Source organism: Zychaea mexicana, assembly GCF_025766255.1.
Source record: "Zychaea mexicana strain RSA 1403 chromosome Unknown BDB00scaffold_45, whole genome shotgun sequence".
NCBI classification, from domain to species: domain Eukaryota; kingdom Fungi; phylum Mucoromycota; class Mucoromycetes; order Mucorales; family Lichtheimiaceae; genus Zychaea; species Zychaea mexicana.
This window is the reverse complement of record NW_026516708.1, coordinates 209,413-236,110: the sequence shown is the minus strand read 5'-3', so window position 1 is coordinate 236,110 and position 26,698 is coordinate 209,413. Positions and strand designations below refer to the sequence as shown.

General features: G+C 41.1%; 8 protein-coding genes across 8 annotated transcripts; 5 read left to right on the top strand and 3 right to left on the bottom strand.

Annotated features, from left to right (window-relative positions):
* Nucleotides 1-709: 709 nt before the first annotated feature.
* Nucleotides 710-1,361, top strand: BDB00DRAFT_788639 (uncharacterized protein; the record flags this gene model as incomplete). Its single annotated transcript, XM_053120825.1, has 4 exons — nucleotides 710-919; nucleotides 996-1,136; nucleotides 1,186-1,209; nucleotides 1,293-1,361. 4 exons carry the CDS (start codon nucleotides 710-712, stop codon nucleotides 1,359-1,361), a joined length of 444 nt encoding a protein of 147 aa, XP_052978917.1.
* A 3,030-nt stretch (nucleotides 1,362-4,391) lies between these two features.
* On the top strand, nucleotides 4,392-4,764 carry BDB00DRAFT_738006 (uncharacterized protein; the record flags this gene model as incomplete). Its single annotated transcript, XM_053118415.1, has 2 exons — nucleotides 4,392-4,457; nucleotides 4,570-4,764. Coding segments are annotated over 2 exons (261 nt in total), but the record flags the coding sequence as incomplete, so codon positions are not given.
* A 3,582-nt stretch (nucleotides 4,765-8,346) lies between these two features.
* On the top strand, nucleotides 8,347-8,898 carry BDB00DRAFT_765061 (uncharacterized protein; the record flags this gene model as incomplete). The annotated part of the gene is made up of 2 exons (XM_053119491.1): nucleotides 8,347-8,463; nucleotides 8,548-8,898. 2 exons carry the CDS (start codon nucleotides 8,347-8,349, stop codon nucleotides 8,896-8,898), a joined length of 468 nt encoding a protein of 155 aa, XP_052978915.1.
* Nucleotides 8,899-9,407: 509 nt separating this feature from the next.
* On the bottom strand, nucleotides 9,408-11,023 carry BDB00DRAFT_788636 (uncharacterized protein; the record flags this gene model as incomplete). Its single annotated transcript, XM_053120824.1, has 2 exons — nucleotides 9,408-10,556; nucleotides 10,649-11,023. 2 exons carry the CDS (start codon nucleotides 11,021-11,023, stop codon nucleotides 9,408-9,410), a joined length of 1,524 nt encoding a protein of 507 aa, XP_052978914.1.
* A 777-nt stretch (nucleotides 11,024-11,800) lies between these two features.
* On the bottom strand, nucleotides 11,801-16,054 carry BDB00DRAFT_827525 (telomere length regulation protein-domain-containing protein). Its single transcript, XM_053123805.1, has 14 exons — nucleotides 15,963-16,054; nucleotides 14,838-15,798; nucleotides 14,593-14,714; nucleotides 14,329-14,468; nucleotides 14,050-14,185; nucleotides 13,837-13,971; nucleotides 13,635-13,764; nucleotides 13,415-13,533; nucleotides 13,174-13,303; nucleotides 12,947-13,073; nucleotides 12,619-12,851; nucleotides 12,455-12,528; nucleotides 12,110-12,313; nucleotides 11,801-12,002 (listed from the first exon to the last, which is right to left on the bottom strand). Exons 2-14 carry the CDS (start codon nucleotides 15,749-15,751, stop codon nucleotides 11,914-11,916), a joined length of 2,553 nt encoding a protein of 850 aa, XP_052978913.1. The 5' UTR covers nucleotides 15,752-15,798; nucleotides 15,963-16,054; the 3' UTR covers nucleotides 11,801-11,913.
* Nucleotides 15,785-16,696, top strand: BDB00DRAFT_827521 (apoptosis-inducing taf9-like domain protein). Its single transcript, XM_053123804.1, has 7 exons — nucleotides 15,785-15,913; nucleotides 15,984-16,035; nucleotides 16,114-16,185; nucleotides 16,266-16,299; nucleotides 16,398-16,437; nucleotides 16,523-16,549; nucleotides 16,625-16,696. The coding sequence occupies exons 1-7, from the start codon at nucleotides 15,893-15,895 to the stop codon at nucleotides 16,676-16,678; spliced, it is 300 nt and encodes a 99-aa protein (XP_052978912.1). The 5' UTR covers nucleotides 15,785-15,892; the 3' UTR covers nucleotides 16,679-16,696.
* BDB00DRAFT_827514 (uncharacterized protein) lies at nucleotides 16,697-17,385 on the bottom strand. Its single transcript, XM_053123803.1, has one exon. It carries the CDS (start codon nucleotides 17,294-17,296, stop codon nucleotides 16,724-16,726), a length of 573 nt encoding a protein of 190 aa, XP_052978911.1. The 5' UTR covers nucleotides 17,297-17,385; the 3' UTR covers nucleotides 16,697-16,723.
* A 5,610-nt stretch (nucleotides 17,386-22,995) lies between these two features.
* On the top strand, nucleotides 22,996-26,693 carry BDB00DRAFT_976747 (Glutamate/Leucine/Phenylalanine/Valine dehydrogenase-domain-containing protein). The gene is made up of 4 exons (XM_053129930.1): nucleotides 22,996-23,299; nucleotides 23,406-23,621; nucleotides 23,697-24,109; nucleotides 24,186-26,693. The coding sequence occupies exons 1-4, from the start codon at nucleotides 23,100-23,102 to the stop codon at nucleotides 26,432-26,434; spliced, it is 3,078 nt and encodes a 1,025-aa protein (XP_052978910.1). The 5' UTR covers nucleotides 22,996-23,099; the 3' UTR covers nucleotides 26,435-26,693.
* The last annotated feature ends 5 nt before the right edge of the window (nucleotides 26,694-26,698 follow it).

The following is a 26,698-nucleotide window of genomic DNA, read 5'->3' as shown; positions in this document are numbered from 1 at the left end:
TGATAACCTTGCCCTCGATAGTACCACCGTACTAATACCAAAGATGACATCATCATCCTAGCTTTTTTAGAGGGAAAAATTTAAAAGTTTTAATAGCTTGTACACACTTTGAATAAACCAACCACATACAGTATGTAACGTTGAAATATCTAAAGTTAATTATACCTTACCGAGGAGCAAATCATGGACTGGTTGACCATAGCGGCCCGATCGATTTGTAAGCATTGTGTTGAACGGGAACCGAGTCTAATATATGGATACGAAAATGCGTCATTGATATGAAATAGATTCTCATTGACCGATAGCAGAGTAAAACAGAATGTTATACACTACCTTGTAAACATTGACCAGGCGAGATCCAATGCAGAGTAAGCATGTTTATACCAAACCCAACGATGGCCTGCAGGAGGTCGCCAGCAAGCCAAGTGACGTGAACCGGGTCAATGAAGCATGGAAGTAGAGAACTACTACAATCACACACGTGCCATATAATGACGGGTGAGTGCAAGCGACATAAACGAATTCCACGTCAGTTCAGCAAGGATAGCCACAGGGCAAACTGTGCACTGGTTGACCATAGCAGCTCGATCGATTGTAAGCGTGGTGTTGAAGATAATTTAGGTTTGCTAAAGGATCTAGAGAATAAGCAAATTGTCAAAACAGTCAGCTGGTCAAAACAGTCACCTTCTTCACCTTCACACTTGTTATCATGGACACCAACAGCCAAAACTACAAACACTATTTTGCCCGAATACCAGTCAAAGACTGGTTGTTTCGTAAAGCATATTCCGTATATGAACAAGACCTCGGTGGCAGCGTTGACATTTGTGGTGTGATAAAAAAGGATTTGAATGATGACGATTTGAAGTCGAAAAGAGGAGCGAAGGGCAAGATACGCGAAATCTTGGAGGATCTCAAGGTCTGCATGAACCACTATATATAAAGAATTGCTCTAGACAAAAACAATACCTAACGCGATTCCTTTATCTCTATAGTTTTTTGAGAAGTATGTTGGAAAGTCAAGAGCGGCATCACCTTCCTCAGCAGGTCCGTCCACCGTAATAAATGTTACAGGCGATAACAATGACACATATAACTCTTGCTCGAATATCACCAAAAACGTGTTTGCTCTGGGAGTAAGTAAAGGCATTGGCTATTCACAAATACCACAGACAATATGTTTAGGATAAACGAAGATTGGATATCGAAGTAAGTGGTGAGTACATAATTGAATCGATAAAATCAGAAATTCAAAACTTATGATTACATTTAAATTTATATACATATAGTAGATGAACAGATTGAGTTGGCCAATGTTAAGCGAGGAAAACACTCCTACACGTTCTTACCTGGAAGCATGAATCTACAAGATCACAACAGCAGCCCGAGAGTCAACAATAGTGACTGCTCAATATTTAATAGTGATAATGAAAAAAATGAGATAGCAGGTATATCCGTAGCAATAAAATTTTTATAACCTATAATTTTTTTTAAAATTTATAAAGTTTTAAGTATTTCGGAGTTTCAAATCGTGCATATAATTAATTTTTACATATAAAAAAAATTAAATTTTTCTTAATATAAAAATAATAACTATCCAATCTATAAGTAAAAACTAAAATGGTCTTATTAAATTCTGAGATACTTATAGGTACAGATAACCTAACTAAAGAAAATTAAAAAAAAATGATGGAAAAAAAATAAAAGAAAAAATGCAAGATGTTGAAAGTAATCACTTTTGGTATTTGAATAGTAGTAATAATATATGTACATATGTACATAAACGTGGAAAGAAAAAAGGATATATGTGTCACAAAAAAATCAATACTAATTTAGAAGGTTCAAAAGCCTGATTATCTTTGCTGTAAATATAGTAAAAAGCATATAATAAAAAAAAGAAATAAAAAAGATCAAAAAAAATTAAAAAACCAGAATTACCCTGTGTTATTATAAGCAAATATGGGCATAAAAAAGATATAAAAAAAGTTGAAAAAAGAAAAATGAAAAAAATTTATGTTTGCAATGGTGGAATAATTAAATTTGTAGATATTATAAACAAGATAATGCAATAATAATAGCAGCTGACTTTATTCATTATAAAACTAAAAAAATAAAGGAGTTTATCCTCTTTAAATATATAAGGTAGAGTATAGTATCTTTAAAGATGGTAATAAAGTTATATTAGAGAAATTAATTTGAAGTAAACTAAGATTATTATTTTCAATGTATTCTTTTAGCATTGCCTTTTCATTAAAGTTATCAATAGTTAACCAAGTATTTTCACTTTCTGAATAATCTTTCCATTTAACTAAAAAGTGATATACTTCATTTTCTATTTTATGAGTAACAATTGCTTCAATTTCATAAGATTTGTATCCTCTTTGTTTTCCTTTACCTTTAATTTTTCTTTTCTTTGATAATTCTTTACTTTTTTTATAATCATCACTCGAATTACTAGCATCACTATTAATTTCATCACCTGAATAATCATTATCTATTATAGGAGTATCCGATATATCCATAGTTAAGAAACTACTTTGTAATTCAAGCATTTTATTTAATTTATTTATATTTTACTTTTCATTACTAACAACAATATCTATTAATTTTCTTTCAATAGGAAAATCAAAGTTCTCAGTTTCCCATAACTTATGATGTGGCATAGTTGGTACATTATATAACTCACAAAATTTATGTATATTTTTTAATAAACAAGCAACCTTAAATTGTAAATTATAAAACTTTACATTATCCATTTTCACAACTGATTTGTTATTATTAAATCTATGAAATTTATTACCTATTGCTGAAAATTGGTTTTCAATTTTACTTCTGAAACTTCCAAATGTTTTGTTAAAATAGTCTTCTGTAATTGATAAGTTTTCACCAGGATTTTTTCTAATAGGATTCACAAAATTATCATCAGTAAAATTATAACCTTTAGTTACTGATAAATCTACAAAATATTTTAAAAATAAAGTGTAACCACCATCAACTGCAATAGTATCTTTATTATTAAGTTTTCTATATAATTTCATATTCAAGAACATACTACTATCAGAGCTATCTGAACAATAATCACTTTTAGAAGTATAAATAATCATATCATTTATATCACTAACAAATTGAGTTCTTAATCCATTTTTCTTAAATTTATAACTATATAATCTGCTACGTTTAATTTCTGTGTCGCTATAATTTATTCTAGGATCATGACTGTCGATAATCAATGTTATGTGTTTAAACAATTCTGGATTATATTTATGGGTGGATAAAATTCTTAATTTTATATTTGAAAACATGTTATCCAATGCATCATTTACTATTTTATTTATTCTTTTATAATTTTCTTCATCTATCCAAACTTTTTTATAAAAATTAAAAAAGGAACTTTGAGGAATAAATTTATCAATATCATCTTTTCCTGAAATACTAGATACTAAATAGTATAATAAAAATAAACCTTTTTCTACTTCAAAATAAGGAGCAGGATATTCTTTATTAGTATATAATACAACCAAAAAGAAAAAGACTGCAATATATCCTAATTTTTCTAGTAATTTTTTTTAATAATATCAATGTACTTGATATATTTTATTTCTGTTCTATGTTTATACTTATTATTAATGATGGGCCAATTATAATTTAAAAAAGCCCAATGCATTACAAGTATAGAATTTACTTCAGCGGTAATCAATTTATTAATATCCATTGTTATTATTTTTATATTAAAAAAAATTCAATTTGTTTTTATGATAAAATAAAATAGTTTTAATTTTAGAAAATAATCTTACAAACTATAAAATCTTTGTTACCTATAATATTCTTACTATCCATAAAAATAAAAAAAAACTAAAACTCTTAGTATATCGCCACCGCTCAAAAATTGACGGGCACTTTATCATCGCCCTAAGAAGTGATGATCCATCTGTGCTGGTTCCAGCTCTTGTAGAAAAAGAATTCTAAGAAAACATTGACAGCCAGCAAGAATTAAAATATCTAACAAAGCATTCCGCCGCAAAAGAGTATCTAACAAATGCGCTCAACTGCTCCTGGGCAGCATTCGGTGAATACTTGGAAACCAATACTGCAACAACTATCAATGACCTCACAGAACAGGGAAAAAAAGACATCGCCATGATACGTTCTATATTGAACGATTATTATGCTAATTGTCTTAAGCTGGTTTTCATAACAAGAACCAATGAGCGAATGCCTTTCGTGGAGCATGTGCTCCCGATATTCAAGTACTTCGGTGCATGGACAAACCTCGTTGGGTTTTTATGGTAAGCAATACCTTTTGGTATGGGTTGAAGTAAAAGCTGATTGTTCTAACAGTATTTCTGGATTCCATGAATAGGTGTGAAATTGGATCCAATTCACAAAAAAATGTTATGGATGGAATTGGGTTCAATTCTGCTAAACTAGAAAGAATTCTTGTAGAGTGCTCAGGGTATGTAGTACAAACATTTAAGTTCGCTAATAAGCTAATTTGAAAGATTGAGGCATAGTGAAAAAACGCAGGTTTATTTACATGCTGATATATGTGTCATGTATGATATTAGGGAGATCGATGGTACTCACACCGAAGAAGATACATTAAAGCTAATGGAATGCTCCCATCATTGCTTGAATGTCGAGATGAAGAAGCGGCAGTCAGCATCATGGAACACATTCAACAAAAGACGCGTACTCTCTGTACAATGCGTCGGTGATAAAATCACGTTACTGTCAACCAGCCTACTGCCTTCAGGCAAATGGTCTTTCATTTAAATTACGATCCGCTGATGTCCCGCGCGACTACCAAAGTCGTTACACATGGAAGCGTGTGTTTGAACTTCTTTTCAAATTGAAGGTGAAAAATGCGTCTGCTATTTCAGAAGTAAGTTAATGAATGTGATAGACTGAAATTCTGTCTTCTTAGGAATTGCTTGAGGAGCAAGATGAGCTCACTCAATTACTGATCAAGGAGCACGGCGGTGATGTACTTGTCAATAAAGACGACACGATATATGCCAATTCAGAACTCGGACCGTTCTTTTGTTTAGACCATACATAGTGCGACTGTCATCCTTTACTGTATAATAAAATACTAGCTATCTCCCATGTTATTTAAATTGAAAGCATTACTACTCTATCTACCATCGTCATTATAATATTGACATCTTTGATAAATTTTGGAAAACTTAAATATGATTGGCATGATCTTTTACTTGTCTGCAAATACGACCATCATTTCTTGAGCCTCAGTACATATGTGAAGATGTTACCGAGTCTCGCGGATCAACATCCTTGTTGAATCACGCATCTATGGCATAGCGAATGCCTGAAATAACCGTTTGTTCATCCTGAAAGACAAAATCACCGGGTATCCTCAGATCCGTTAGTTGTCAGGCATGGCACCATACGATGACATACGAGTACCGTCCTTTATTCTTTTTTTTTGCACCATCGACTATGATACTTGGAAATTTTATGATATGATAGCGGTACTCATTACATGATATTTGACATAATAGTGCTACTGATACTATTTTAGTGGTTATGTACATGAGTATTAAAGAGAGAAAATAACAGCTTACCACCGTGAAAGTGCTAGATTATATGGTAGCTGATATATGTATTTCTACCGCTAAAAACATTAAATTATATAATGTGCATACGCTTTTATATGGTACTGCTGTAGTTTAAAACTCATGTAATTTATTAGAAGAATAATGACGGTGCGCTTTTCATTACATCCTTGTTGCTTCCTTGCGGTGCTTATAAATGAAAGAGTAAATACAATACTGTATGGGGAGGAGCGAAGTAAGTTTGGACGACTGAGTGCACTATGTGTGATGGTTGACAGTAGAGCCTCTTCTGGTCAATACAGACAGTATTGCTCTACAATAAATCTAGAACAATTGAACAAGTCCACATGAGCAGGTGCCTACGTTGTTCAGAGTGCTTTAGGTGCCCGTCTTGTTGATGAGGATCGACGGGCTACCGTGGACAGATACCCCGCCAACCTTCTTGGTAGACATGATATACAGTGCCCCAGCAATTTTGTCCCTTTGTGCCCGACTTCGCATCGATGACTAAGATGTCCACAATATTTAATAATGGCAAAGAATTTCGTTATAACTACACTAAATCATATTTACAATCAACAAAGCGTATACAAAAGTAATGCACCAGAGACGATATATAAGAAGGAATGATAATGTTGTTGGTAAAATTAAAAAGTGCTGTTTGTGACGCGTTTCAAGTTGGCATATATCGTGTCGTCTTCCTTGACAAGCACATCACCGCCGTGCTCCTTGATCCGTAATTGAGTGAGCTCATCTTGCTCCTCAAGCAATTCCTAAGAAGACAGAATTTCACTATGTCTCTATCTTGCAAATCAGCTTTTTAAGACCTGAAATGTTTGTAATACATACCCTGAGCACTCTACCAGTAATCGTTCTAATTTCGCCGAGTCATAAGCGATTCCTTCCATCAACTTTTTTGCCCATCGGACGGACAAGCAGATGATCACGTTTTTCTTGAGAGCTGGAGCCGATCTAACACCTATTCGTGGAGCCCAAAAGTACCGTTGGAACAATCAGTTTTCACATACTTTAACCCATACCAAATGATATTGCTTACCATAAAAACCCAACGAGGTTTGTCCATGCGCCGAAGTACTTGAATATCGGGAGCACATGCTCCGCGAATGGCGTTCGCTCATTGGTTCTTGTTGTGAAAACCAGCTTAAGACAATTAGCATAATAATCGTTCAATATAGAACGTATCATGGCGATGTCTTTTTTTCCCTATTCTGTGAGGTCATTGATAGTTGTTGCAGTATTGGTTTCCAAGTATTCACCGAATGCTGCCCAGGAGCAAAGCAGAAAATCAGTAGCAGTCGAATGCTCCGTTAAACAAGGCAGCTCTTGCTGGTTGTCAATTTCTCTTGCTTGTGAACGACCATTGCTGTTGACCCCCCCCCCCCGGGCTGTTGTCGTGGTCTTGTAAATTGATGCTGCCAGGTAAGAACGTGTAAGTTTGCTGGACTCGTTACAGGAAAAGATATGAAAAAATTCAAAAATGGTATATAGCTCACCTTGGTTTTTGTACTCCCGTCGTCGACGAAATCGGTGACGCTACCCATCTGTATCATAAAATAAAAATAAAACTGGCTGTTAGCTGACTTCTATTGTGTTTGGCATTGTTTCCTTCAGAGGATGAGTCCTTCAGAAGATTAGAAGCACATAGCTATTTACTTTTTTTTTCCACTCTTTTCCTTCCTATTAGTTCTTATAGATTTCTTTGCCTGTTGCATATCTGCATTTTAGTCTTCACCGCCGCCGGGTGTTATTTTGGATCTCGGGGTCGCCAATAGAATTCTGCTGGCTTGCCAGTGAATTACATGTATCTTTACTCTGTGTACCTTTTCCACAGTCTCCTTTCTTACTCCTTTCCTTCTTCCCTCACTCTCTCAATCTTAAGCTACAGTCGTATTTCTCTCTTTTCGCACACAAGTCAGTACATGGCTAAATGAGTGTCCACTCGTCGACAAGCCCGCTCGACATGCCAGAGCTTGCGAAAATGGTCATTGATCTTGTTGATCCTGACGATCTTTTGAACGTTGCATTCACATGCCAGCTCTTTTTCTCGACGGCATGTGCACGAATTTGGCGCATGCTAAATCCGAGGACACACGTTACCCTTCGACGAGTTCGACAGGCGCTTGAAGGGCGTCACGGCTCTAAACAGCGCATCCCGTTCTTTGATTATCGAGAACTAGTCCAGCATTTTCGGTGGTACCCCCACGATAAAGGAACGATGCACTTTGAGCGGCAGTTCTTTGATGTGTTCCAATTTCCGAACCTGGTTCGCCTCGACTTTTCTTATGCGGCTGCGCAAGACCACGCTGTCCAGCAGATCATGCAGAGCTCTTCGCGGCTGCGTCATGTTAATCTCTCGCATTGCTATTGCTTATCAACCGAAGCCATTCGTCCTCTGCTTCACATTCCGCCTGCATTAGAGACCCTGATCCTCTATGGCTGCGGTAAGATCGACCAGGACGCTCTCTCCGCCGTCATCCTCCGCCATAGCAATAGCCTTGAATGTATCCGCTTGACCGACATCAATAACAATATCCTTTCAGCCATTCAGCAATGCGACAAACTGCAAGATTTGGGTCTGGAGCACTGCTCCGAGGCCCTTGATGGCTCACGGCTCAACCAGTTTGCAGCTCATCTAGTACGTCAGAAAAAGACTCGACTCACTCGAATACGCATGCGCGATATAACTACTCTGAATGCCGAGCCCATGTATAATCTGGCGTGCGCTACGGCAGATACGCTTGTTCATTTGGACATGAGCGAGTGTAACTTGGTGGACCAGCAAGGATTTATCCATCTTGCTATCCGCTGTCAATCGCTCGAGACATTGTCACTGGCGCATCAATTCTCGGTGACGGACGAAGTTGTGCAGGTAAATTCGAAGCGCTCTAAAAATCTTCGCTTTCTTCACTCTTGCTATTGACTAAAAGGGTGGCATCACTATTTTGGTATCTAGCTTTTTACTCGATATTGCCTGAATTTGAAACAAGTCGACGTTTCCGGATGCCGATTATTGACCGATAACGCATTTAGTCCATGGATAGATGGTGGTGTTGATGTTAGTATGTCACAACTGGAAACACTCAATATCAGTGGGCTGGAGCCAGACATATCTCCGGCTGTGGTTCTGCATCTTTTGCAGAACCTCCCGCACATCAATGAAATATGTCTTGGTGTTGCTTATGACTTTACAGACGCAACGCAGCTTGTGAAAACAGCAGATGATTTTTCCCTTGACACCGGACGATGTGTTACTATCTGCAGAACAAATTGGCTGACACGCTCTTCATCTGATCCGTTTACCTAGTTATTTTCTGTTTAGTTAGTGAATATATGTTACCCTCCCACTTAACTTGATACCCACGCACCACCCTATTTCCCTCTTCCTTGTTTCTTTCTCAACCCCCCCCCCAAACATTTATTCTTATTGTCTGTATATGAAAATAACAAATGACCATTATGAGTTTATTCTGAAAAACACAAATATACTTGACAGTGGAACTTTTTTACTAATTAAGATAAGGTAAATAAAAAACAACGTACGGAAAATTAATAGAAAAAGAGATCAGGGAGAGGTGCTTAGAGCACGTTGGGAAACAAAGAATATTACAAGTGAAATATGTAGCAAGCAATGAGTGAATGAATGGATGGATGAACGGATGGATGAGAGAGGTAAAGTCAACTGAGAAGAGGGATTTGTTTATATGTACAAGAGTGGGGGAAATATAAGGCTATATATGAGAGTAATATATGATCGTATGTAGTTATGTGAGTAATGCAGTTTTTGTGTAGTAGTGAAATGTGTGATATGTGGTTTTAGAAAAGAGCATCATAGGATAAAAAGGCAGATTCACCGAAATCTTCCTGTTCGAACTTGAGCCACTTGTCATCCTCGGATTCCATGGTGGATATGGTTGTGGTAGTTGTGGTGGGCGTTGGGATAGATGATGTTGTATCCATCGCAAATGGAGTCTCTTCTATTGTTGCCATTGGTATCTGTGCGGGAGCAAATGGTGGTGGTGTCACGAACGAAGGTTCTATTGCCATGTTGAGCATCATGTCGTCGACGAAGCACGTTGCAAAATCTGCGGGTACTGACGTTGCTGCCGACAAGAACTGTGCTGGCAGCATCATTGGATCTTCGTCCAGCGAGGATTCGGCCGTCGATGAGCAACTAGAAGGTGACGAAGGACTGCTGGTATCCACAATTGGCGGCATCTGGGGTGCAGCGGAAGCAGCGGTCTTGCGCGGCTGTAGCGCCGGCATAAACTTGATGCGATAAATGTCGATCGCGCGTTGCAGCAGATTCTTTTTGCCGGCCAAATAGCGTTGATTTAGCCATGCAAGTTTCCAGCCTAATTCATTACACATGGTCTCCTCAATCCATCGTCGTCTGTCATTGTAATGTTCTTCGGCCGTTGTCATTGCCCGAGGGAACACACAATTGACTTTGCGGAACTCTTCTGGAATCACCTCGAGTACGACGTTCTCCACGTTAATTTTGATGCGATATCGCCCCTCATTGTCGTCTGTCATTATCAGGGTCTTTGGCGAATGTGCTGACTTTACCGTAGCAGCAGCTAGAGTAGATGGAAACGTAACCGCCATGTGATCTTCCTCGTACTGCTGCTCCAATTGCTCCCTTTCGGTAGCAGATATACTGTTTTCCATTTCTTCATCCATACAGGTGGAGGTGGCGGAAGGTGGCGAAGCCGCTGCAGGTTGGTGTTTACGCTTTCGGAGGGTGCCGTTGAGTAACTTTGCCTGACGTGCCACGCGGCGCGATCGCATGCTAGGAGATCGATTGCGATATGAGTCGACAGCGCGTTGAATGAGTCCTCGTTTACCAGCAATTTCTGACTTGTTCAACCATGCCAACTTCCACCCCAACCGATTGCACTCGGTTTCATAGTTCCATCGGTTGCCACGATAAGTTTCTTTGGGCAAATGTGCTCTGGGGTAGACCTAATTAATCATAAAATCAACCATATGAGCATACACCGCACGGTCTGAGATTATATGTTCTGATCTGATAAGCTACAAAAATAATAACGTACACAGTTATCTAACTTGAATTGCTCATCCAAACTATCCAAGGCGACTGTCTGAATATCCGTTCGAATCGAGTAGCGCTTGAGTACACGGTTGTGAGAATACACAAAGGAAACCCACTCGATGCCGTCGCGGATCTCCACTGTTGGCTCATGTCGACTGTTAGTGTTACGCGTCGAAGCCGTGCGTGGCAAGCTTCTTCTTGTTGGTGTGGGTACATAGTCGTCATCATCTTCCTTTTGGCAGCTGAGCTTTCTCTTTTTAATCCTTCGGATTGTTTGTTCGATCAAAGTGATTTGCTCAAAAGTCAGATCCTCGAGCACATGCTCTGCCTTGTCAGTCGCATGTATCAAGTCGTGCAATGAGAGGATGCCGTCCATAGTAGGTGAAATGTGATATGTCGATGGATGGATGAATGGGTGGGGTTGAACCGGCGTGTGTCTGTATCCAAAGGGCACGAGAGAGATACAAATGAAAGCCACAATAAGATGGAGAGGATAGGGAAGTGAAAAAAGAGTGGAAGAGAAAGAGAGATGAGAACGATGCCTCTTTAAACCAGAAAGTTGTTCGTGCCCTGAATAATACATGACGAACTTGTGTCACATTGACCAGCGCTTTTTTTTCTTTAGATTCTTTGGCTGTGTTGTATGATGGGATATGTAGTCAAGTTACACCACCCATCCTTGGTTTAAATGCTTTGCCGGATCTCCAATTCAAAACAAGATTAGGGCCATGCGACTGTAACGACGAAGAGAGAGTGAGAGGGCTTCATCCTTCCCCATCCCGCCCAATTCGCCAATCGGCCTGTGTAAACGAGAGATTGAACCTTCCTTACCGTCATGGTGGATTATCCATAGAACTTGTGTCGCTTGTATAAAACTTTTTTTAGTGCTCCGCTGGTTTTCAACGACGACAATAAGCAAAGAAGCAGGATAGACGATTGATCGCCCGGCTAATTAATTGAACCTTTTCAATATCATTATCTGAACACTTTTGGGATTTCTTTATCGTTTTGTATGGACATATTATTCTTTAAGGTTTGGTCATGTTATATAACATTTTCCGCCATCTTATCCATCTACCGTATAGGCAGCAGCGACGGAACTGGAGTGCGTTCCTATTGTGGGATTCGAATCATCCACAGGACTAAATCTTTTGTTTTACTTAGCTTTGTGAAACAGTGGGTAATATCATGATAACGGATTGAAATAAGGAATTATATACAGTGCGTAGATGCTAGCTTACCGAGATTGTCAATCAATTACTTTTTTCATGCAGACATTGATATCTCCATCAGGCGAGCCAATATTCGTAATGCAATGCGATTCAGATCATCTGCATTCATCATCTCCATGATTTCTAGATAATGAAACAATAAAATAGAAGAGAACAGAAAGCGGTAAGAATACGTTGGATTGCAACTTGGCATTGTTTGTTCAACCATCATCTTATCTGATCGAGCGGACCTTCCAGCCAGTGTTTAGTTTCGGCAAGTTGTTGCGGATATTCTTGCAAAAGCAGAGTGCCTTGGTGTGCGTAATTGACGTTAACGATGATGTCGAAGCCTAACAGGGCACCACGGATTACAGGTCTTGGGAGCTTGAGAAAGCGTAGTGGCAAAGCAAACTCAAAATATTCGGTCACAATGCGTCCTCTGTCGGGTGTATTGGCTGATTAGGGCAAATAAAGCAGAATAGAATATTGCGTATCAAGAATAATACAGGAAGGATTGTTTTGCGCGTGAGTAATAGCGTCAGCGAGCACAGTGACAATCAGAGTCGATCAAAAATGGAAAGTGGGACCAAACTTACTCGCGCCATGCATAATCACAAGCAAGGTCATGACAAAGCGTTCGGCAAGCAATGCATCGCGACCCATCCAAGATCTGATAACTCGTTGTGTTACCCAAACTGAGACATGCTCGTGCAACCATCAAAACAGGGGGTCCATTTTTCTCGTTATAGTCTACACTTACTTTGCCTTTCCACGGGCACCTTCCCACCAACCTACCAACAAGGGGAAGAAAAACACCGGACCAGCAAGTCCGCTAAGTCGGTTACGCTGGGTTCGCTTATTTTTTTCTATATCCATTCTTCGAGAAAATACGCGGGGTTTGCCTATCACTGTTGTGGCCGTGGAGATCGCTGCTGCTTTTGCATCATCACCAGCCTCTTGAATGGCTAACCGTTTCTCTAATTCCTCTGATAACTACAGAAAGCAAAATCAAGTAGTTGTGATATTGCATTTTAATAGTTAATCAAACTATACGATAAGATCATATGTATCATCATATTTTATCCTACCTCATCATGTCCAACTGGATCAGTTCGTGTTCCCGCTAATTCACGCACTCCCAGAATTATGGAAGCTAGAATCGTCTGCTTTTGCTCCAGAGATATGTTTCGATCAAAAATCTGATCAATCATATAACTTGAAACGCACACGCATGCGTGTGAGTACCAGGTAATTGCAAAAATTCTTCTCTTCTTTCCCTTATTTACCTCTAACGAAAGATTCGCTATACACTTACCCTGCCACTGTTTTTGGTGCAGCTGCCACCAGGGCCGCCAACGCATGCTTTTGTCTCTCCGTTGTATTGTCCAAATAATATGCTTTGGGAAAACCAATTAGTCTCTTAGCAAGTTCGACAGCCGATTCAGCTTTTATTGTGCGTTTATAAATATAAAGTATAGGTGAGTTCAATAAAGCGCCGTATCTTCCCGTTTCCCTCCCAGTATGCCTTTGGCGTTAGATAGTGTTGTTGCACTTACTCAGCTCCGATCCAGCATCCGTCTTGTCTCGTACCAGTCTTTCTGCCGTGCTTAAACCAACATCCAGCTTGACGGAGTCCTCGTCATCCTTTAAGTAAGCTATAAGGTCCAATATATAACTAATGTACAAAAGTATATGATTGTGTGATTTTCAGTAAAAAGGCACATGTTTTTTCATAAGACAATAACAATACGATCAGAAATACCAAACATAACATACACTGGTGCCTTCACACGCTTTTTCCTGGCTGCTGCAACGCTACTGCCTTGCAACGCCTCATCATCATCTGATTCTTCTTCCATGGGATATGGTTCCAAATCTGACTCCCTATCATTATCATCTTCACTATCTGTTTTATATATTAAGAGACGAGGTTTTTTATCTTCTGCCCCTTTCCAAACAAATCATCACTTAAACTGACCTTCTTGATCCCCCGTCATGATAGCATCCGGATCGAACTCTTCATCCTCTTGCTCGTGGTCGCTAGACGATGGAGAGTCGTACTCTTCTAAGATAGGCCCATTGCCGTCGTCACATGTCATTCCGTCACCGCTCTCTATTTGGGGGAAAGCCGTTGGGGGAGGGCGATCGATCAGTGAACTTTCCGGGAACCCATCCTCACTATGTTACCTACCTTTGTTTAGTGCATCTCGTTTCCGTGCCAGCATTTTCATATCCAGATACTTTGTGTCATCATGCTCGTCCAATATCCCAAAGTTTAACCGAGATGTGATTTCCTCAGTTAGTTCTGAGAGCGATTCGGCGAGAACCTGTTAGTTTAGGAAAAAAAATTGATTGAATAAGAAAGGGCCATCACACATTTCTCCTACATTTGATCGAAAAATCGCGAGAGAGCGAGAGAGCGAGAAAGAAACATCGTTCCCAGGCTCCTTTTTTCGTCTTCGTGACTTACCACAGCAAGCTTCATTTTGATCGGATCACTACTTTCAAACCATCGATCAATAACACCTCTTAAAGCTGTTTCGTACATAATAGTTTCAATTTGATTTTTTGATAAATGCCCCAAAGCATACACCAATCCAGCGGTGGTATCTAAATGGATAACGTTACATTCGATTTTATGTAGAGTAAGAGGGTTACGATGATTGCGTTAGTTGTTTTTCTTTGGCTTGTGTGTGTGTGTGTGTGTGTGTGTGTGCTTATTTTTCTTGCTTACACTCTTGCTCTTTGTAGCTGCCATGTTTCAAAAATACCGGATCAGTCCATTTATCAATAAGTCGACGTACTAAGCTATCGACCGTGCTGAAGCTTCCAGGAGAAAGGTTCGTTTCATCTAACCTGCGCGTAATAAGTCAATAAAGATGCCGAGTTGAATCGCCATGGGTGTGCCCCTCCCTCTAACACTACCAACACCTTGTAAACGTGTTTGCAATAGAATTCATTAATCAAAACAGTTATTACCCCTGTGAACTTCTTTCTACAGCATAGATGGCTGTTGTCATGGCGATTTTAAGTGTTGTGGCATCCGTCCACGATGCGTTGGCTATCCGTATGTAAGCATGCGACAAAAACTTATCCACTCGATCCGATTTTCCGTCAGTGGCGAAGAGGATTGTCGCTAGCTGGGAAGCAGCTTTTTGTAGGCTGGCCCCATCTTGCTGCTGCTTTTGTTGTACAAGACGTAGTACTGTTTCTGTTATTTTACCCGTACCAGACGAGTGACTTTCAGCCAAAGCCCAAATATGTGGCCATCCTTTGCCTTCCTGTTCCAACGCAATTGGGTATACGGCGGCAATACAGACATCTGCGTGTCCGAGGCGAATGATCTTGCCTAAAATTTCGCCCGCATAAGTTTGATATTTTTGCCGTTGATGCATTGCCGTATCGTTGTTACGGGCAACATGTCGAGCAAGTCGTGCATAATAGTTCTTGTCGAAGTACCAGCTATCGCTGCCGCCAAGTCCGAGAGCATTGGCTATCCGTGTGGGCACAGAGCATAGCAAGTTGCTGAAAAACCGATCGTCCCCGTACACCATTGGATCGTCCGTAAGGTATTTCAGTAGATCAATGTATAAGTCCAACGCCATGACGCTGGAATGTCGCAGGCTGTCGAGTAGAATCGGCAAGCTCACTTTAGGTTCGCGTAGTATGGTTCTTCTAAGTGCTAAATTGTTGTTATTGCTTTTGCTATTCAGGGCATAGGCCCAGTTGGGTATAACGGTTTGTGCAATGGTTCGAACATGGTGCTTCCACGCTACCGGTTTCACCGGTTGCGCCCATTCAAGAGGTTGCTCAAGACACGCGCGGATCGCGTCCAGTTCAGGGTTGTTGTCGGGTAGCGTGGCGTCGTCGAGTGCTCGTAATTGTTCGTTCATTTGCGTATAGTGCTGATATAAAGAAAAGGTGGAGGCGGAGGAGTCACCTTTTTTAAAAAAAATATTGGCATAATAATTAATTAGAGCCCGCAGTCTCTTTAGAGTGTGTTTCTCACTTTTAAGTAATTCTTTGCTCCCACAATGGAAGATGAAGATCAACAGGTACGAAAAGAGAAGAAAGATCTTTGGCGAATGGACTGTATTAGCTAACCTTAGCGTGAAAATTACATAGGCCTTAAAATTTGCAATCTGGCAGACAGTAGATCAGATTGTTCAACAAGAAGGTTTATTAGAAAGAAAGAGCTCATTTCCCGTATACACATATCTCACCGCCTGGCCATGAATATGTATGGATTATATAGCTCAAAAAATAGGCAAGACAGTATCATCAGAGTTTGTCACATCGCTAGCAGACGTCGTCTACGAGCAAACTGGTATGTAATTATACTAAGAAAGTTGCTGTTAGTACACGGTTGACAGGTAATACAATAGGAAACTGACTTTGACTTCTTAGGTACCATGGCCAAAGATCTAGAGGCATTTGCAAGGTAAATTCTGCAACGCGTGTGCGCATGACGCATTTATGTATCAAGACATATACTCAATCCCCGCACACTGCTTACTGATGAATTTATTTTTTATTTAGGCATGGAAAGCGAAGTACGATTTCCATGGAAGATGTGAAGGTACTACCAATAGTCTTACTGTTATTAATATCATTATCAAAGACGAAATCCATACCATTGTTCTAATAACTTTCATAATTCCAAGCTTTGTGCTCGTCGGAACGATAGCTTGGTGAGTAATTATATTTTTAAAAGACAACCAATGATGTAAATGGGGCTTTACTAAAAATAGTATCCATGACAACAGTATGAGCTGATCTGTCAATACGCAACTGAAATTTCTCGACGCCGAAAGCAATAAAGACAACACAAGCTTATACTCCTGTTCACAATCTTTTTGTGTTTTTTATTCGTTTAAAAGTTTGGATGAATCATTTGAGTCTCTGCTATGGGTTCGCATAAGATCATGTCGCAATTCATCTGCGTGGCTACATCCAGCAGCGCTTGGGTCAAGGCCAGGAAACAGGCTTGTGACAGCTTCCGCCAACGGGGTCGACTCCCGGCCCTCCGGTGACGAAGATATAGCTGGACTAGCGGGAGCTTGATTGCTGCTATTGCTTCTGCTACCATTTACCCTTCCACGACGTTCCTCGGACGGCGGTGGTGAAGATGACAATGAAGCTGATGCTTTGTTTGCCTTTTTGTTGACTCGTCGTTCTTGAACTGCGTCCTTGACAAACCCCGCAACATCCTTCACATAACCGACAACGCCTAACTGCTCGGGGGACAGACTGTGTTTGGCCAGACTGTTGCGGTGCGTGCCGTCGTCTTCAAAGTCTTGCCGTCTGATTGTATGTGTTTGTTCATATGGCCGTTGCTCTGGCGCAAGTGCCATCTGCGCCGGTATATGTTCAGGTATTTCTTGATTGTTGTTTTGGTTCTTATTTAACGGTACTCCCATAGGTTCTGCGGGTTGCATTTTCTGTTACTTCGTAGTATCGGTGGTAAAAGCCCAAAAAATATAAAGTAGGTGAAACAATGTGGGATAAAAAGGAAGAGAAAAGATTGCTGTTGCTGTCACCCCATTATCATCCCATTTCAAAGCAAAAATTCATGCAAAGTCACCTGTTGCTGAGTTAATGCACTGAAACTGAAACGTCACTTGATTTCAATCAACCAGCGTGTCCGTCCAATCTTTAGAGAAGGAAAAGGCTTAAGGGAAGTTTTTTTTCCTACGTTTATAGCAAAGTACATGACGGGACTTTTGATTCCCATCCCAAGTGCTTGGACTTTTTTATACGCTCTTGAACAGCACAACATGATTTCAAGTTGCTGTTCAGATCGCAGAAACATATTGCCGGATAATGCTGACGAAACAAACAAATTAGAGTAAATTGTCAAGTAGGAATCGACAGCTGCTGCTGTTTTATTCTAATGACACTTGAAGGAAGAGCAGAAGCACACAATCCGATTCCGAGTGAGTTGGCTCGTGAATCATAAACTGTAGTATCGATACAGTTCACTGTGTAGTTGACTGTATACATTTGATGTAGCGACGATTTAAATGATAAACCGTTCTGTATGTAAACCTAACTTCACAAATTCTAATACGAGTTGTGCTCTTCACTGCTCGTGCGCATATGTGCTTCTTTAAAAGCGTGAGAAATAACACACTTTTGTTGCCGGTTGTGGGCAAATAAGTCACTGATACGCGAGGTAATGACGTTGTTTATACCATCAAGTAGTATGTGAATTGCGACCAACAAGTAGCAATTTCCGAGACAGGAGTACCTCTTCTAAGGTCCATAAGGCGCTACGTCCACTCTGATTCTGTAAGCTTGGTAAACCAACAATCTCGTTATGAAGCTCCAGGTACTGTAAGAGTAAGAGTAATCCGCTGTCATAGGTATGAAATTCTGCAGTTAGAACCACGGTGCAGTATACATTGCTGTATATTTTATGCATGTGTGGTGTAGTTTACCGTGTTTTTCCTTAAAATCATCTTGTTTAATGCACATTTAGTCATACCAAATGTATTAGACATTAGAATCTTTTGCATACTTGTTTAACAATGCTTTCGAACTCGACGTACTCGAACGTTGCGGCGGATGCATTTCCGGCCCCGCAGCTGTTTCCGTACTGTTTAGAATCGAAAGATGATGCCTTTCCAGTTTTGTCTACATCTATTTTTTATTGACCATAAGAATATGACAACGCGCAGTATCCTTCTTTCACCGAGGAACCCTGGATCATCTCCGTACCTACAGGGCAAACGAGCCATGAAGGACTAAATGCTGATTTCAGTAGTGGCTGGGAGAATCTTCTGGGCGGGAGAGCATGGCGATAATTTAAAATCTCTTTCGCTGTGGTGATCGGTTTATGTTTATCGGCTTGCTTTTAGATACACTCTGAAAAAATTGTACGCTAATATTAGAAACTAGTAGTAAAATGTGGGAAAGCATTCTGTTTTTCCTTTTTTCTAAAACAAAATGTGAGACATGCATAGATTTACGTATCATAACGGTAATGTTGAAAGTGATAAACAAGGACAAAAGCGTATAATACTGCTCTTCTTATACGTAGGTATACGTACTCGGTGTGTAACAGCTGGCGCTAATGAACCTAACGCATTGTAGTAGAGCTAATCTCAATGCTCGTAGTGCTCCACAGCAACTTATAGCAACACCTGACAGGCAATTAACTTACATTTAAACAAGCCTTGAATTAACTACTGGCTAAAACTAAATGATGTTTCTAATGAAATGAAATATCACCAATCTTGTCTGTAAAGCAACACTCGTTTTAAGGTGCTTTACTCACTATTATAGGGCTGGCAAAGTAGTAAGAATTAAGCGCTGGTATCATAGTACTGTAGTTATACAATTTGAAGTACTTTTATGATCTTGCTACTGTAGTAGATTGTAGGATTTTATGCGTCTCTAATACCGGACAATACAGAAGAAAAAGTTCCGTATGAAAAATGTAAATCGTACTTCATGTTAGTTCGTTGTAACAGTATTTGCCAGGCACAGAAGAAAACTATTAATATAATGTAGCCTTCTATTACGGAAATAGAAGGAGAAAGCCTTTACAGCATGTAAAGATTGCCAACTAGTTCTACTTTGATCCGTTTTCCTCTACGAGGTTTAAAACATCAAATTCTTTCTGTACCAAGTGTCTCGGCTGGCAGATAGGCTTATTAACCACTGGCGGCAAAAATGAGGATGATCCCTAATTTTATAGGCAAAATCTGGGGGTACATACCAGTGTATAGATATTCCGACATTCTTCAAAGTGACCATGTCACTACGTCGCCAGGATATGTTTCCATCCAGTGAAAATCAGATATTAGATAACCATCCATCAAGATGGTATCAGGTACACGCTTACGGTGGTACTAAGGATTGGAACAAACCGTATTGCAAGTATATCCTGCTGTTTATTGAAATTATGTTGGTGAAACACCCTCACATGTCTTAAAGATCCAAGCTAGATCGGAAGATACTTTGGTTGGTTTTCTCGAAGATAAGACGTTACCACACGCATCTATATAGAATGACCTTCAAACTTCTAACATGAGTGGTGCACACCTCGCTAAAAGAATCTCAAAATCAACGATGACGAGGTAGATATACAATATTACAACAATGGCCAATATGGCTTATGAAGCAATTATTGCAAACCCTTCATAGTATATGCGTGACAAAGGGGGAAGTGCATGTAATAGAAAATGAGCAATCAATCTCTCTATAGGAGATGATGCCGCCTTTCAACTTCGGCTTTGGTAACAGCACCAGTGAAAAAAAAAATTGAGAAGATGGGGAGACCGCACAAGCTGGTATAACGTAGAACATTAATAAAACAATTTTTATAAGAACATGTTTTCTTCGAGTTTTATTTTTCCAAAAACAAAGAAACGATCTTCCCATACAAAATGCTTTCAGCCCTCTTGTTACGTTTGCGTTCTCGCTCCCTCGCCCGTCCCTGAAGGCGTATATTGCTCAGATTTTCCAAGTCTTCAATGTTGATACACTCTGCTTCTGCCCTTTCATATCAAAACAAACATTCCAATATTGTATTTCGTGATGAATATGACAAACCGTGATTGAACTACCGTTGAAAAAAACATACAACTAGTGTAATAAGAATTGAAATAAACAAACATAAAAGGTACATCAAAAATAAGATTTGTAACGCCCACTACCAGCAGCGGCCGACCCTTTAAAAATTTCTTTTTGACAGCAGCAGCAGCTCCCTCCGTGAATTTCTTAGGAGCAATAACGAACCTTAAATTCTTGCGTTTTATGGAAACTTTTCCCACGGTTATTATTCGCCCGCCGCGCGCGCTCGGCCCCACAGCAAACCTTGTTTTTCATCATCCTCCACAAGCATTCCTCCATTTCAATGCACCGTTCCATTATTAGTGGCATGAGATCATAGCAAGCCATTACGTTGTCGGGTTGGGAAAGAACAAGCGTTCGATTACCATCATCATTTTGTTAGCGAGGTTACGAGTACTATGTAGCCACACTATCTATTTTTAAGTTAGACCTTTTGAACGACGAGACTATCCAATCACCTCCTTCCGAAAGAGGTGTGACCAACAAGTGTTGCCAACATGGACGCCCTTTTGAAATCAAGATATATGTCATGCCCGGTTCAGATTGTCCCGTGCCCTGTTCCCGACCTTGTTATTTAGTTTTATATTACTCCGCTTGTTTTGTGGGGTTGCGTCTTGTTGGGTAAGAACACAGACCCAGTCCCAAGAGATGATGACGGGGAACCGCCGCCTTGCTGTGTTGGACTATTGTTTTAAACCTGGGCCATCATCAGCAACACTGCCTTCATAAGATCTGTAGTTAGCATGAAACATTAGGCTATTACTAGAAGATTGATGGTAAGTATTATCATGCAGTTGTTTCATAGTCAAGAGACTCCCACGTATGATGGTGATGCTACATGTCAAAAAAAATCTCTTCTCCGATCGATGCTTATGTAAATTCAGGGTAAAGGAGGGTCTACTTGACCGTTATCTACGTTTCTCTTTGACATGATGACCAAAGATATCATGCGCATTGCTGAATAATGCAGCTCATGGTCATTCTTTCTTTTACTTGCTCACCCCTGATGATACAATGATATTCCGGATACGGTGGCAAATACTCTTCTTCTCTTTTTTGTGAAATGCATTTTATTTGCCTGATCAAATCTATAATACGCAGCAAAGTGTGATCAACAAGTGCTTACAATTGATGCCTTTATGATAACGCAGCACAATATAAGTCATTAATACTGAATCCAATTCATCGTAAGAAACACGATATGAAGTGAATGATGACTGTCACCGTCGAAAACACAGATGAGGTACAACAGCATGACGATTGAGATGTGCATGAATGATTATCAACTACGCAGCGGCCGATTCATTTACGCCACAGGATTGTCGATGTTTTGCCTAATAGTTTAAACGCGACACGCTTACGGAGCCCTCTCCTTTTTATTAACTAAAAAAAGAAAGTGCGACACTTTCTTTGATAGAAGTTTGATGTATATGATGATAATGATACGTTTAAATACGGATGTAAAGAAGCTGATGATGATGACGACGGTTGTTTCATATGAAAAAATAATATATTTGTTTAGTAATAAGCGTCAGTAAGTTCTTACTAAAGGAGCGTGCTCTTATTAGTAAGAGCGTCAGGGCACTCTCCCAATGAGCTTCACGACGATCTGCGTGAGTCAAGTAAAGTTTCCTTTTCCAGCCAGCCCATCTTCTTTGCGGGGTTTTTTACACTTTGACTCCATTTGCAGAGCACCAGCCGAAACAACAGCAACCCGTAGCGTATACGCCAACATGCTGAATAGGGCGCCCAGGTCGTGTTCCCTCCGCATAACGACTTGTGCAGTGTAGTAGTAGCTTGTTTTACTCCAAAGGGTATGGACCATGTCGTCATTTGCGGGAAATAGCGTTCAGAGGCAAAGGATAGATGAATGCGACTGAATTTAGTACACACCCCGCGGGATGGTGCCATGGAATCGGTTCCGCGGGAAAATTTCAAGGGCTGTTGCTGTTGTTGTCAGTTTGAAGCGGGGTAAGAAAAAAAAAGAGCTCAATCGTACATTGCATTTTTTTTTGAGCCCCACACTTTCTTTGCGCCTGGACGACGGATCGTTTTCGAATTCAATTCTTTGTTGCTACCATGGCGACTGGCGGGACCACATGACAACCACCACACACGATCCATAACAAACCTTAAAAACGCTTTGTTTATTGTCATGGCAGCCGATTAACTCTTGTGCTGATGGCTATACATACATACAGAAGCTTCTTGCGACCCAACTCCTTTTTGACTTTTTGCAAGATTTGTAAGATTTTGGTTTGTTTCAGTTCCGCGGGGTCGTTGTTGTTGTGTGAGCCGTGCCAAAAAAAAAAAAAAAAAGAAGAGAGAGAGAGCGGAGAGAGACAGCTACGTGTTTAGGGGAACAAGGGGTAAAAATAGCTCAATGGGGATTGGGCTAAAATGATGTACGGTTCTTACCTTAACGTAATTGTTCTCACGCCTCGACCAATCACATCACAGAAAACGGGGTGGGCTGGCGGTTCATTCTGGACCTTGCCCGATTTCAAGAAAAAGAGGGGGTGCCCTGAACGTTTCCTGACTCATACCTCGGTTGTTGGTCTTTTTCATATAAATACCCCATTACGTTTTATCCGCTTCCTCTCTTCTCTGCATATCTTTTTTTCCACACACACTCTCTCTCACCTTTTTTATAACCACCAAATGACAGGAGCTACCCTGGCACCTCCCAACACCACCACCAATGGTGTGAACAAGACTCATACTACCGTCGACGATGGTGGATACAACGCCAACGTGTTTGCTGGCAAGGAAGAACAGATGGTCCAAGTCTGCGAGTATCTCGAAAAGTCTGGCTTCTTGCCCCAGGCTTTGGTCCAGAATGAAGTATCGTGGTTCTACGGGTAAGTGTGTCAAAAGTAAGGGGGTGGGTGCTTCTTATCTCTTTTTTTTTAAACTGATAAGGGAAACTGAAATCGATTAATTCGTTGTTCCGCTCTTTATCATTAGAAACCTTGGTATTGATGACTTTTACTTTGCGCTGGAATCGGTCGAGACCATTGCCAATCACATCATGTCCCTCTATGGCGCCAAGATCCTTGCTTTTACAAAGCACGAGAATGCCCTGGCCATCAACCTTGAGAAAGAATCCGAGGACTCTTCCATCTATATCCACTCGTCTGAGCCTGGTATTTCCCAATTGCAAGGTCCGCAATGTGAAAAGAGGTAAACCATCCTTCAGAGTGTGTTGTGGCTCTATTATTAGACAAAGGTTGGTATGCTGATAACGATATACACTAGAATTGACGAGCATTACCTGGACCCATCCACTGCATCCTCCGCTTACCGTGTCGAATCCTATCGTTCATCCCCCACCGTCTCCAACGCTATGACCCCTCAACTCCGCTGCTATTTTGTCACAAAGTGCCAATTTGTCAACCCATCCCCCACGCCTGAACAAGAAACCGACATCAAGCAGGTTGCCGACCAAAACTTTTTGAAAAAGGCCACCGACTACACCCGCACAATCTATGAGGATGTCATGCGAAATGTGCTGCAACGCACCGGCCCCGTGATTGAAATGTACGAAGTCAAGGGCACACGCGAGCGTCGTCTCGTGATCGGCTACCGACAGGGTAGCACACAAGGCTTCTTTTCTGCCATGTCTGATTTGTACCACTACTATGATTTGTACTCTACCCGCAAATATGTCGGTAAGTTTTTGAAAGTGAAGCGGATTGTGAGCTTACAATGGGAATGAATCACTGATATACCGGTCAATATTATTAGAACAATTCTCTAATGGTGTCACCATCATGGGCTTGTACCTGAACCCATTGCCCAACGCCAGAGCCGTTCCCATTGAGCACTCCATCTACCAAGTCATGAAGGAAACCTCACTCTTGTACTGCTTGCCCACCACGCCTCTCCAAGAATTCTTCAAAACCAACAAACTCTCTGTCCAAGAAACCGTCTATGGCTACGTCTGCTGGATCTTTTCACAACACTTTTTGAACCGACTCGGCAAGGAATACCTCAGTCTGACCAACATTCTGGACAAGGTCAACCCTGTGCACGAAGAAGTGTTGACCAAGATGAAGAAACGTTTGCGCCAGGACACCTTTACGCGTGAATACATTCTTGACATTATCAAGCAATACCCTGACCTCATCAAGCTCTTGTATGCCAATTTTGCCACTGTCCACTATGTCAACCAGCGCGAGGCCTCGATTCAGCCTACCATCTCGTACCAACGTCTGACCACAGTTGAGAATCTGACCAACGAACAGTTGAGCAAGAAAATCAAGAGCGTCACCTCGAACGCACACGAGCAATTGGTGTTTGAATCCTTCTTGCAATTCAACCAGCATGTCTTGAAGACCAACTTTTACCAATCCACCAAGGTCGCTCTGTCCTTCCGCTTGGATCCCAGCTTTTTGCCCGAAATCGAATACCCTACCAAACTCTATGGCATGTTCTTGGTCGTCGGCTCCGAGTTCCGTGGTTTCCATCTACGTTTCCGTGACGTTGCCCGTGGTGGTATCCGTATTATCCGCTCGCGCAACCGTGAAGCCTACTCGATCAACCAGCGTACCTTGTTTGACGAAAACTATGCATTGGCCGCGACCCAGCAGCGCAAGAACAAGGATATCCCCGAAGGCGGTTCGAAGGGTACGATTTTGCTCGACATTTACCAGCAGGACAAGGCCCGTGTTGCATTCGAGAAATACGTGGATTCAGTGTTGGACTTGTTGATTACTGGCCAGACGATGGGTATCAAGGAACCTTTGGTCGACTTGATGGGCAAGCCCGAAATTCTTTTCTTTGGTCCTGATGAAGGTACTGCTGACTACATGGATTGGGCCTCGCAACACGCACGTCGTCGTAATGCCAGCTTCTGGAAGGCTTTCACTACCGGCAAGAGCCAGTCGTTGGGCGGTATTCCTCACGACACTTATGGCATGACCACTCGTTCGGTCCATCAATATGTGTTGGGCATTTATCGCACGTTTGGCCTAAAGGAAGAAGAATGCACCAAGCTTCAGACCGGTGGTCCCGATGGCGACTTGGGTTCGAACGAAATCAAGATTTCCAAGGACAAAACGGTTGCCATTGTTGATGGTTCGGGTGTCTTGTACGATTCCAACGGCATTGAGCGCGAAGAGTTGACACGATTGGCCAACAAGCGCTTAATGATCAACAACTTTGACACGGCCAAGTTGAGCAAAGACGGTTTCCGGGTATTGGTGGACGAAAACAATGTGCAATTGCCCAACGGCGATGTGGTTGAAAATGGCCTTCAATTCCGCAACACGTTCCACACACACCCATCGGCTAAGGCCACCGTATTTGTACCCTGTGGTGGCCGACCTGAATCGATCGACTTATACAACGTCCAGAAACTTGTCGACAACGACGGCGTGCCTCATTTTAAATACATTGTTGAGGGTGCCAACCTGTTCATTACTCAAGAAGCCCGTCTCCGTCTCGAACGCCAAGGCATTGTAATTTTCAAGGACGCCTCGGCCAACAAGGGTGGTGTCACGTCGTCTTCGCTCGAAGTCTTGGCTGCTTTGGCTTTCAACGATGCCGAGTTTGTCGAGCACATGTGTGTCAAGGATGGTCAGGTGCCTGAATTCTACCAAGCCTACGTCGAGCAGGTCCAGCGCATCATTGAGCGCAACGCAGCAGTTGAATTTGAAGCATTGTGGCGCGAGCATAGCAAGTCAGGTACTCCGATCTCTAACCTCTCGGACGACCTGTCAGTGGCCATCGTTCAGCTCAACGAGCAGTTGCAAAACACGGGTCTGTGGGACAATGTCCAGCTCCGTCATGCGGTGTTGCGCAAGGCATTCCCCAGCTTGTTGCTCGAAAAGCTTGGGCTCGATACCCTGTTGGCTCGTGTACCTGAAAACTATGTCAAGGCTATCTTTGGAGCTTATCTGGCTTCTCAGTTTGTCTACCGCTATGGTGCATCGCCTGACCACTTTGCTTTCTTTGAGTTCATGCGTGAAAACTATTACGCTGAAACCAACTAAAAGCCATGCTCATCCCATCCAGCAACACATCCTGAAACATTCCATAGAGAAAAAAGCACAAGCCATTGTTCCCCTCCTCTCTTCTCTTCTCTCACTCACATTATTTATCTTCTAACAATCATCTGTCATCCCAACATGTCTTCTCGCATTACCACTTTACTGCTACATCACATCCACACCGCATTAAAATTTTGAACTATCCTTTCACTGACTGCCGCACGATTATATAATAAATCAAATTCGAATCTTGTGTACATATAGACC